Raw genomic sequence first — 13,458 nt, forward strand, 5'->3', positions numbered from 1 at the left:
TAAAGCGCTCAAGAAATGTGTGTCGAAATGTTGGGTAGAAAGAGAAGAAAGCCGAATGTTTGATCAAAAATGTATGTGAATTTGAAGTGAGAGGAGGGACTATGATGATGATGATGTTGATGATGATCAAGATGATTATGATGACGATGATGATGATGATGATGATGATGATGATGATGATGATGATGATGATGATGATCATGATAATGATCATGATGATGACGATGATGATGATGATGATGATGTAACATTGGCGAACCACCCGTCTCTTCATAAATCTCAGTTTCTCACGGTTTTTAGACTGAGAATCTTCAACACTCACTCACATGAATAATCTCTCTTCAGAAGATGCTGAATATCTTTAAATGGATGGTTTGGAAGCATGCTTTCTCGTGCTGATTTATTGGATTAGTTGCATAACTTATACACGCCAATTTCGGTTTATATTCTAACTGTAGCACTATATAGTGTACGAGTATACTGTGTGTAATAAACTATTATAGTGCTACTGTATTTGCAGTGAAATTGTAGGTCAGTAATGTCCCAAAGAAGGTGGCCCCAGCTTCGTCTAGGTTTATTATTTACAAGCGGAAGCAGACAAAAATGATCTTAGATGAAATGCCGATTCCCTTTGATTACGTTTTGTTTTCTCAAGAGAAGGGAACCTCGATAATATTGATATTTATATCGTGAATGGATCAACATTTATTACGAAATGGCCAGACATCAATCACACTTGAAGACATAATCGTTATAATTTTCATTTAACTTTTAAAAGTTCGTAACTGCATTGTGTATTGAGATATTTGTCAATACTTACTTATTTTACATTTTCAGATTGAAAGATCAAGTCAATTCGGCAAATAAAAAGATTGTTTTCATCGTTGATGTTCGTAAATGATTTAATTCCAGAGATGGTATTTTTATTCGACCACTTTTACTTGATAATGTAGTCGATACCAACTCGTGAATAGAAGTCAATTCATCAGGCTCTGAGGAAGTCGACTACACTAAGGAAATACTGTATTACATTACTGATTCCATTAAAAAAATAGAGAATCTTGGAATTTCATGACATGCTGTTTCAATTAATTGTCTGCTATATAACTTGGCAACTCTAGCAAGTCACGTGAGCTGCCTATTTGGTATTTTATATGTTGTGTAGTCTGTAATTAAAAAGCAGCGCGTATGAAAATGCATGAACGGTGCACGAAAATGTTGTTGAATCTTCAATGAGTGGAAAGTAGTCTATGTTGTGTGGTCAGTAGTGTATAACGGAACGGTTTTGTGTTGTGGACGCTTTCATTAATCCGCTAATGAACATCGTAGGAGAAGGATTAGAAGGAGAGGGAATGAAGAATGTTTGATAGAAGAAGAAACGTAGAAGATACATTTTATGTCCATTCTGATACATTTTTGTATGCAGATGATACCACACTCTTGAATACCAACAATGATCTCAATAGCCTTATCCAGGAAAGCAAGCTTACTTAAAGAACACAGATAAAAAGAAGAAGTAGAGACATTGAAAGTTGGAAGATCTCTTGCATGATTTATTTCTAGTGTTCATTAATAAATTATTGATTAAGTACTCCGTTGGTTCAGAAAACGCTCCTCTTCAATACTATTGGTGGATACAATTGAAAGTTCTACGTTGGTCTACATCGAACAATCACGTGTTCAGTACAAGTTCACGCCCACAACGCGCTCTCATTGGCTGATGTATTATGTCATTTTGAAGACTCCATTTCGTTTCAAATCATGGAAAGCTATTGCATGTTTGAAGATTATATTATCAATTTGCTATTGTGATTTGTGAAGAGATGAATAATGAATGTAAATTATTCCATCCAAATCCAAAGAATCATATTAAATCACGTTTAATAAGATTGTAATAGATTTAATAATTAATCAATTAGATTTTGATAATTTAATTAATTAACGCTGTACAATAATGATTTACAAGAATTGTGACTTGAGTATTTTTTAATTTTTTTGTAATACAAATCTAGACTTGGAAGTCATTTTAAATTTTTTGTGATACAATTCCCCAATATATCCCTGTACTGCTTTTCTACTTGGCCCATTAGTATTATCCACAAAAATATTAATTTGAAATTTAGGTATATTGGATGTTGTAATTTTGTAATATTGCACATTTTTGATCTCACAAATTCAAACTTTCTTTTGGAATCTCTGTTAAATAACTCTCTTGTAAGAAACCAATCACCTATTGAAATCAATCGACAAGCCTTTTGTAGATAACCTTGATAAAATAACCAGTTAAATTGTAGACAAACATTGTCTACTAGTATGGAATCACCTGACTTCTCCGTTCCGATTTTCAGGTGAAAGAGACATAATTTTCATGAATGACAGCCGTGGTCGCGGGTTGTGAAAAGTTTCTCAATGTTCTTGAATGAACTCATTCATCAATTATAATGTTCGTGCTAACTTGGAGCATGTGAGTGAATCACACTTCCAGACGCTAGAAAATATTGAGAAACTTATTGAACAACAATTTACAGTAAACTGGAACAACGCTGCACGACCTCCATGAACAATTTGCACAATGAACTGTGTCACAAGCACACAAGTTTCATTCATGCGTAGTAATGTAGTAAAGGATGAACGTAACGTCTTAATGTAATTAACAATTTTATCAAAAATGTGTCACCCCTACAGAAGTTTTATACATGCGTAGTAAAGTTTAAAGTTGATCGTATCGAGGTATCGTCTCAATTTAATCAACTGTTTAAATACCTCATTAGCATAGAAATTTCATTTACAGTAGTTAATGTATCAGATAGGCTCTTTGATATCTTCAACGTCTGAACTTCATGAAATTTTGCACTAGACTGTACCTCAAGAACAGGAATTCTATTCAATAAAATTTAAACGATGTAGCATTTTAATAGAAAATACCGTGAAAAATGTGCTTGAAACTTTATGTTCTTGATACAGTATAACAACTTTATCACGAATACTGAAACCAGAAATATTTAGGGCCCAGGAAACTAGTCAGAATATTATGAAACATTTTCACTTCTCAACTATATGGAATCAATTATAAGAAACTTTATTGGCTGATTGGATGAAGAATAAGAATAAGAATCTTTATTGACCAATAAAGCCGCGTTTATACCGAAGTTTCAAACAAAAAGTTGCAAACTTTTATTGTAAACAGCAGTTGCAAACAGTAGTTTCAAATAAAAGTTTGCAACTTTTATTTCATGGTTTTATTTCCATGTTTCATGAAAATGTTTTCAACCTTGATTATGACTCGCCTATGTTCTGGTTCCTGGGATCAGTCCTTCCGAGGATGTCAAGTGTCGAGGATGTCATTTTAGCCGCGGCGGCGTGTGTCGTGTTGTCAAAGCAACGTAGGCCGAGACGATACTGGGTGAGGCCGTCTCTGAATTCCAGAGCTACGTACAGTGGAAACGACCTGTTGGACGATTTAAATAGAGATGATGTCGACCCTCTATCAGGTGAACTGAGAACGGACGGAAGTTTTAAAAACTTTGTAAGAATGACCAGTGAAGATTTTGAATATATAACTTTAATGATTGGTTACAAGATTTCGAAAATGGATACGAATTACCGAAAGGCTATTTCTGTAACGGAAAAACTAGCCGTAACCTTGCGTTTTTTAGCTACCGGAGATTCATACACAAGCTTGAGTTACCTGTTCAAGATATCAAAATCAACCATATCTTGTTTGTACCTGAGGTGTGCGAGGCTTTAATAGATCTTCTGAAGGATAACATAAAGGTAAGACGTTATAAGTAGACTATACATAGCCTATATTTGTTATTTTGACAGCCATTTTTAAATAATATAATATAAAATATTGTTGTTAACACTCAGAACCTGTTTAAGAACCCCCCGCTCTCGCCCCTAAAAGGTCCTAGGGTATTTTATGGCAAATATATTTTTATAATTTTAAGCAATAAATCTACTACTGGTATTTCGCTTTATTTGTACCAGAAGTGTGTGCTGGCGGGGATGCGTAGGGGATGGCGGGGAAATGTTTCTGTTTCATGTTTCAACGGCACATAGTGACCGAAACTAGTGTTGCAAACAAAAGTTTGCAACTCCCTTTGATCTTTACCGACTTCAGGTGGAAACAAAAATTTCTGTTGCAAACACTGAAAAACTGTTTGCAACTGCGAAATGTTTTGTCTAAAAATGCGCGTTTTTAGAGATGTTTGCAACTTCTGTTTGCAACTCGTGTTTCAAACTCCGGTGTAAACGCGCCTTTAGTACATAATATTATACAATAGGCTTTGTCACTTTGTGAGGGCGCAACACGCGACCCAGTCAAACATATTACAAAAATTAAGATTACAAATCAATTACCAGTCCAGTTATTTATGTCAGCAAGATTAAGATACTCTTCAGTAGAGTAAAAAGCACTTTGCTTCAGCCAATAGGATATTGCTGGGATAATTTTTTTTGTTGGCAGGATCCTGATTGTGCGCGGAAACTCCATCCTTTCAATCTTAAACAAAGTACTCTCGTATACAAACATATTTTAAAGCCAGTATGAACGTGTGGTATACAATTTTTGTGGTGTACCAAAGACACCAATGTCATACAACGGAACCAAAACAAGGTGCTGAGGAACATTGTGGATGCTGCTCTAGGTATTTCAGGAACAGCCATCTTCATAGAGACCTGCACGTTGATCTGGTTTCCACCGAGATCCAGGGGCATGCGAAGATGCACGAGGGGCGTAGTATGTTAGGATTGAAAATATTAGCTCATTAGTTTTCAGACTAGATAGCTACAGTAGTGGAACAAAATAGTATCTTACGTCACAAGGATGGGAAGGGGCCTTTTGCAGGCGAGAATGATGTTTCTAGTCGAGGCGTTAGCCGAGCAAAAGACATTCACGTCCAAGTAACGTACACTATTTTTGGTCATAATAATCCAAAGAAGAATAATTGAGAAATAGAAAACATTACCTGCTTGTGCTGACGTTGCTACATGCATTCTATAAATATAACCTAGTTCACAAATTCCGAATCAGGAATTTTGTGGAAGTTGACCTGGAGCGCTGAATGTGGTTTTTGTTGTAGCAGTTTTGCTGTTCCTATTTCGGAACTAGGAAACATACTCGACTGTAAAGAAAACATATGCTGTAATGAGAATCATATGTTTATTTGTTCTGCAAACAGCTGTTTATCGGATTGATTTCAAGCATGGAAAACAGCTGAAATTGAATGACTATGACAAAAACTTCTTAACTGTGTCTCAGGTATCTACATAACGGAATTCCGTTTCATAGTATTTCCAGTTTTACATAGTTTCATTATACAGAAGCTGATATAAAAGAGTAATAGGAGTTTCATTCATAATAATGTTTCAAGGAATATCATTATATAACATACCATCCAAATTTCATCCTTGACGTTTTCCCCAAATTACAGCTCAACGCCAATAAATGCTAATAACTGAATGGACGGATGTGTCTGTGCCAATTGCTAGTAAATATAGTTGTTATTATTTATAGTGTTATTAGATGTAGAGAGTAAAGACTAGACACTAGGCGTGTTTAGTGGAGTGCGAAGATCGAGTACGTAAAACTAGTAGTCTTCGCTCCATTCATTAACACGAAATAAATTACTGTACTTGACGTAGAAATATTTAGGTTATGTGCTTGATTCCCTTGAAGCGCGCAAAGCTGAGTGTTAATGAGTTGAGTATAGGTATAGACTACTGGTTAATGAACAATGTTATTGAATATGGTTTCCAAGTTTTCACTCAGTTTAATTGAAAAAAAAATGCTTTGTAATGCTGTTATGCAGTTCATGATATAATAGATAAAACATAGGTACTGTTCTCAATTACCAATCGATAATGATACTATGCAGAAGATGATAGTGAAGCTGTAGGATATAGCAAATTGAAACACATTAGATTGATTAATACAGTACATTTTTCCATGGATTCAAAATTCCTATTTTTAGTATTTTATTAGTGGAGAGATCCTGAGGACTAAGTACTGTGAACTTATTGATTAATCTATCATAATTATCTGTCTGTTTACTGATATTTTACCCAATATTGATTAATTTATCATTAAAAACTGTAGTCCTCTATGAGACTCCAGTCAATCTCCTTGGGGAACTCTTAATTTTTAATACTGGAAAATCATCTTGTTAAATACCTCGAAAATACCATAAAAACAATCTGTAATATATCTTACTACAAAAATTGAGATTTTTAGATCGGGTACCGTCTTCAGGATGGTTGAAGAAGACAACAGTTTTTGATCAGGTCACTCCCGTGTTAACGGATGAGCACTTTAAACTGTCAGACCCGGCTGAAGTATGCCAATCGTAAGGCCAATTGACGACTTAGATTATATTCAGGGAGGTGGGACCTTCCAGCAAGGGACTCCCCACCAACAAAAGCCATACCAATTTACTTTTTAAAGAAGGAATTTTTACTGAATTTTTTCTAGTCTGGGATATGTCATAGACATGTGCATTGCACATTGTGCAAAATACCTCAGCATGAATCTTAATCACATTTCACTCTCTAATATCTAATGGAAAATTATATCCTAGAACCTAGAGAATTTGAACTTTGGTCACTCAAGCCACAGCTTCCCAAAAGCATATCTGACAGCTAATCCTTTCGATTCGCATGGTGTCTCACAGTATTCGACTTCTAAAAATTATTTCAAATCTTTTAAAATAGTTAATTTTGTTATTTCAGAGAGAAGGATCATGCCGAGCCCTAAGTTCACAGCAGGTTGGCCCTGGGTCAATGCCCGATTTTCAGCCAGTAGACCCATACAGACTGCTAGAAGATGACCTCAAGGACATCTACAGGGATATTCGCCAGGTGAGATCAACTAACTCATAACTTTTCATCAAACACTTTTACTTTTTACCCCATTCACAGTTTTCATTATTTTCTGAGATTTGTTAGCTGGAGTCTCATCATTCAAACTGTTAGTGTTGTCTGGTTTCATTATATTCTTTCTCACTGATTTCTTTGTAGCTGGAATCTTCACAATATTTCAGCTATGTTGGTTCTCTGTTGTCATTATTTTCTGTGATTTGTTAGTTGGAATCACCAGCTGCGGCAAGCTCTTTCGCAGGTTGTGATAAGAAATAAACCGGTCCGTAGCTATTCATGAATTGAGAAGCATATTGAGCTTAAGCGTATATACATAAGTTAACTTACATATTTTTATGTGTTACCTTATCTATTAAACATTCGCGTGAAAGAACATTAGTTATTCGATTTTATTATACTCTGTAGCTCTTAATTCTGGTGTAGTATTCAAAAGCTCACAGATATGCCTGACTCCCACTCCCAGAGTCACGGAGTGCGTTTGATCGTAATGAAAATGTTTCGTCTTTTTCTATCTTGGAACTTTTTTCAATATACCACATCTTCATGGCAAACTTGTAATTTTATCTGAAACAATCCATGTTAGGCTCTCCATTCACTATTCTGTTAGATTTTCACTAGTTATATTTTTCTAGTGCAATATACCATCACCTGGCAAACTTGGAATTTTATCTGAAACAGTCCATGTTAGACCCTCCATTCATTATTCTGTTAGATTTTCACTAGTTACATTTGCCTAGTTGAAGAGAGTGGAAATCTAATGGATCTAATCGAATGGGGCCCCTATTTTTCCATGTAACACAGTTTAATGGAGGTATTTGTTAACCCTCTAGGTAACTTGTGTAATATATTCAAAAACAATTGCTGTACATAAAGTAATTTTCTCATTTTATAAACACTTGCCAGAAGAAGTAGTCTACAATATTAGATTTTTAGTTTGTAAGTAGTTTATTAATTGGAATAGGGAGAGTTTTGGGCTGAAGCCTATTGTGCGTTACTGAAAGCTGTATAATACTGTAGTAAGTTATTATAAGTTTTAGAGAATAGAAATCTTTATTTGTCATTAGGGCCAAGTCCTATACAAAGAGTTGCACACAAACATCACTAATAAATACATAAATTACAATAATATCATAAACATAGTACAGGAAAAATATTGATAATCACAGAAGCACAATTTATAACATCAACACAATTAATAGAGAATATAAACAAGTCGGTAATATGCTAGTTATGTATTATATTCTTTTTATTTACTGTATTTATTTTTAAATGCTTTGTAATAATATTGTATAATGCATGAATATATATACCATGTACTATATATCCATATTGTATTGCATTTTGAGCAAGTGAAATAAAATTTATTCTATTCTATTCTAAACAAACAGAACAAATGATTTAAGGATTAATCAGGCAATATAGCATCATAGAGCATCACATATAGCTACCGGTACACTCAAAAAAGTTTATAATAAGTTTTTTATATTATTTTGTAATATTGTGATGATGATAATAGTAATGATAGTGAGAGTTTTTTTAGAATAACACTAAAATAATTATCCAAAATAATCTACTCATTTTTATAGTATTACATCGACATGAAAGTACTACATTTTAGAACTACATTCTACATGATTTACTTTTTGATTAGGGTACTCGTGTCTTCACCTTTCATACCTGTAACTTCAAAATTCGCATAATATCAGAGTATTTATGGTAATAAGTATCAGTATCAGACGCATGTGCATTGAGACACCTGAGAATAATTGCAAGTCAATTCAGACAAGTGGTTGCTGTCTAGTGCCTATATAGTGCCTGGTGCCTAATGCCTAGTGTCTAGCACTATAAACGAATGCAATCCAAGACTACCACAACAACAATACTCGATTTTGTGCAAGTCATTCAATAAAGCGTGACTTAGGTGGTTAGCCACCTCATGACTGGTGTTTTGACAGGTTGTGCTGCTTCATCACCCAAACCTCTCCTCATGACTCAACTGACACATATTCTTGTGCTCGCATTTACCAACCACATTATTAGCATCTTATTCATTACTCTATTTGTGTTTGACACATGTGGTTTGGTCCTATGATCTGCATTTGCCCAATATCTGCGCCGATTGTTGTTTAATGTACTGTTATTGTATACAAGTGATACTGTACAAGTGTATACAAGTTGTATACAAGTTACTGTACAAGTGATTAGGGGAGAAATGATCAAATTCATCTATGAAGTGTTTTACGTTACTTCCCTGTACCTATTACTTTCAATTAAACACATTGGTGAAATCAATCACCATGCAGGTTTCCATTCACAATTTACAGTCTACAATTCAAAATAACACTTCAAATTTTCCGTATTTTTTCGCTTGATGATGTGAATATAAACCCTATTTTGTTAATCTTTATTGTGGTTTCTTTCGGGTTATGGGAGGGTTGATACTCAGAGATGAGTAGAAGTTGACTAAGTACTCTTAATCCAAGCTCCAACTTTTCGTATTTTTTCGCTTGATCACATGTGAATAACCTCTGGGGCTATTCTGGGTGATGGGAGGTATAATGTTGAGAGATGAGTGGACATACAGTTTAAGGTGGTTTCTGAACAAATGGGAAGTCAAGTGATGATTCAGCACATATATTGTATTCCAACCAGAGGAATAATGATAAATAATAATAATAATAATAATAATAATAATAATAAAATAACTAATCAATTTCAGAGCCTCTGACATGACCTAACGACTGCCTTTCAGGCACCCGGGACCGATCTTTAACGTGTCCATCCGAAACACGGAGGAGAATCGTCACTCATAGCAACCAGTGCGATGAAACAGTCTAGTCTCCCCACTATAACCTCCTCTTAGATCACCAGTGTATTCAGTACATAAAGTTAGGTTAGTCCTTCAAAAATCATAATCCAACGACACAACAAAAATGTCATTCGTTGTTTGAATATTTGATAAACTTCTTTCGAATTCTGAGTTTCGTAACAGAAGAAAGAACTTCTCCAATCAAGAATTCTCCTCCGGTTGGTACAATTATAAGCTGTATCATCATTTTACTTCCCAGTTGTTCGGAGCCCACTTCAAACTGTATGTCCACTCATCTCTCAACATTATCCCTCTCTTCGCACAGGAACAATACCATAGTTTATTAACTCATCATCAAGCGAAAAAGTACGTAAAGTTGGAGCTTGGATTAAGAGTACTTAGTCAACTTCTATGATGATGCTATCTTATTACAAGATCATATGAAAATAATTAATATTCATCAGGAAATCAAATCAGCATCTGTTAAATCTCCAATCTTGTCTCCTTGTAATACTTCACTTACAACCGGAACACACCACACTTCCTAAACAAATCATTCATGTATGTCAAATCGTTACACATTCTCATTTTACCTATCTCAGTGTATTCAACTTACAATCAATTAGTCTAATCCAGACTCTTGCTCTAGGAACCTTTACAAACTACCATTGCCATATTGAATATGTATCCGGAAATTAATTTCAACCGTAACGAATTCTGTCGCAGTTGATTAATGATAGGATAAAGTGGAAAATAATTTGTAATAGGTAGCATGAATTTCATCTATTAGCTCTGATGATCGAGATCTCCTTTATTTTGTCTACTAATAGGTATTTGTCTTTCTATACTATAGGTCTACGAATAGAGTATACCAGTATATTCTGTCCACTAATAGGTATTTGTCTTCCTATAAAGGTCTATCAATGGAGGATACCTGTTTATTCATTTTGATTCTCTTATGTAAATATGTAGCGAGCGATCCATACAGATATAAAATGATCGTATGATGTACATGGGGATTGTCATATGTAGGAACCGCTTTTAAATTGACCGCCACCAATTATATATTCAATTTCCGTATCAAAGACATGCATGTCTATTCTGTACCGGATTAAAATTGGAAATCCCATCTATTCAATGTAGATAGAATAGATTTTTAAACTTTTTGAATATAGGTATGTATTGTATGTAAAGCTAACATCATCTCTGTAGGCTCACATGGATTCTTCTCAACCTGTTAACCTTTCTCCTCCTTTTCTTCATTTTCTTCTTACACTTCTTTTTTTGTCTTCTTCCACAATTCTATCAAAAGTCGCCTTCCTGATTGCAACTGGTTTCTCGCTTCTTTTACTGCGTAGATTTTGTTGAGATGTAGGCTGTTAACATTCCAAATACACAAAGGAATAGTGTTGATGGTTTATTTTTTAAATTGAATTTATTCTCATGTTCCTCATAATTGAGTAATACCTATCTTCATAAGGTAGTCGATGAAAACGTTTGCAATTAGGAAACCTTGAAAGGATATGCAGTAAATTGGTATGAATTAGCTAAGACCATAAATTGAATGGATGGTTTGTTATGATGAATGCGATTCATTGCTATAGAAATGCATTTAATGATCTTTTGAGTTATGTTCAGATGTTTTTTTTTGTTTGATTCATGTTCAGTAGTTGATTAGATAATTCTTCCGAATTATCTTTGGAATACGTATATATCAATATGTTGATGAGAAACATTTTTTTTACACTCAAGTGACTGATGTAGCACATTCCAAAATTCTTCGATTCTTTTTATGGTTGGAAACAGGTCTATCTTTATTATCCAATTACCAAGAGTAAGTCTCTCTCCACTCTATAGCTTTATGATTCATTTTTTCGTGAGGGAATGAGAAGTCATCAAACGAGGGTTTCAAGAATAAAATCATCCCTCCCAAGATTATCTTGCTCTCAATCGACTAATCGTGTCTTCGAAAAACGGAAAGAGAGTACTAGCTTCTGTAATGAAAAAAATGTAAAGCTCAATGTAAAGGTACGTACAAACTTATGCGCCACGAACACGCGCATTACTTCACTTTCACTTCTTATCAGCTGATTCTGTGCATATTATATATCTGTATTTTACTGTTCCTGTACAAATACACATAAATAATAATAGTATCAGCTGATTAAAAGTGAAATACGCGTGTTTGTGACGCATACATCTATAGACAGCTTCTCAATTATACGGATTGTATTTTATCAAGAAGTGACAATTTCAATAGATAGCCTATATGAGAATAAAATTTCTTAACAGCGCAGTTGAGAAAGTATATTCATATGCTATTCACTTGTAAATTGTGCTCATATCTTCAAATAATATATATCAACTTCAACCAATACACACATAGTGTGTAGGTAGTAATCCCACTGCATATTTTGTAGTAGCTTCTGCATTCTAATTGTAGTATCACTTTTTAAGACTGTAAATCCCTCCATCTCTCACCAAGATCTCTTACATTGCGTACTCACAAACCTATACTTCATATGGGCATTATCCTCAGCGAAAAAATAACTCATTCTCACTAGGAGACGTTTTGCACATACTCTTCAAGGTGCAACGAAGATGATCAGCTGGTTGCAGCGTAATAAATTGCGAATTAGTGTCACTAAATCTCATCAGTTGTACAGAAAAAGTCGAAGAATGACGATAATAGTAATAAAGAGTGAAAAAAGGCAAAAAGAAGCGGGTTTGTGCGGAAAGTTGGCCAAGGTCTTGCGAGGTTGAGAAACACCGTCGTCGCCTCACCACCAATGGGGAATGGGCAATGGACCGGTTGGCTTCGGACTAAGTCCGCTGCTTCTTCTCACTTGTGCTTAACCGTCTAAGGGCCACATCATGCTAACACTACGTTCAACGCTAAACCACGTTTACTTGTAGATATGGTTGCATTTATCATAATGTGTTTCATACGGGGTTTAAACGAACAGCTCACATTTCTCCGTTTAAACCGAGTATTTGCATACGCGGGCCTAAGTTGGAGTAAGTTGGCTGCTTCTCCTAAATCGAGATTAAGGCGATATAAGATTAATTCACCAAAACGAAAACTAGGTTTGAGCGGCAGTTGGTTCCAAGTCAGATGATTTTGAATTGGTTTTGTAATATGATTTTTTGTTCATTTAGAATCAACTGACGCTCAAACCAAGTTTTCGTTTTGGTGAATTCGGTCCTTACTTTCTTGGATACTTGAATAACTCTACAATTAAACGCGTTCCTGTTGTATTGGTAGCAGTTAGTATCATACAGAAAAGCCTTGAAGCTTTGTGAAGATTAATAAACTTTCATTATTCGTCTATGTTAGTATTCATTAGGAGATGTCATCATTGGAATTTTGGGTATTATTTCGCAATTAAATGGAGTGGTTAGGGAAGCGATTGGCTCTGTGGTCGCGCTGAAGCTCGAGTAGACATCAACCTAAGTAAAAAAACTTACTCTGTGCATTTTAAGATGTGCATAGATCTCACCCCTCCCATTTTTGACGCGTTAAATGATATGTCTAACTTCATGTATAACATGGAAGTCCTTGATCGATTCATAACATGGTGTCAACATGCAGGACAGAGCTTAGGTGATAGGATTGTAAACATGATGAGAATTGCGAATTTGGTACTAAAATACATTCAATACAAATTATGAACATCTCTTTACTTGCTCTTAACTTGACTTACATTGTCATTTGTGATAAAGAATTGTGATAAAGACTTGACTATAAATGGAGAGAACTTGAACGAGGGAGA

The 13,458-nt window shown here is 34.8% G+C and overlaps 1 protein-coding gene across 1 annotated transcript in view; it reads left to right on the plus strand.

Annotated features, from left to right (window-relative positions):
* Positions 1-13,458, plus strand: part of LOC111045969 (all trans-polyprenyl-diphosphate synthase PDSS1) — a 156,133-nt gene that overhangs the window by 75,047 nt on the left and 67,628 nt on the right. Inside the window, exon 2 of the mRNA XM_039434795.1 lies at positions 6,730-6,858. Within this exon, the coding sequence (XP_039290729.1) occupies positions 6,730-6,858 (129 nt within the window). The remainder of the gene's footprint in view (positions 1-6,729; positions 6,859-13,458) is intronic.

This window comes from Nilaparvata lugens, chromosome 8 (genome assembly GCF_014356525.2).
Source record: "Nilaparvata lugens isolate BPH chromosome 8, ASM1435652v1, whole genome shotgun sequence".
Lineage (NCBI taxonomy): Eukaryota > Metazoa > Arthropoda > Insecta > Hemiptera > Delphacidae > Nilaparvata > Nilaparvata lugens.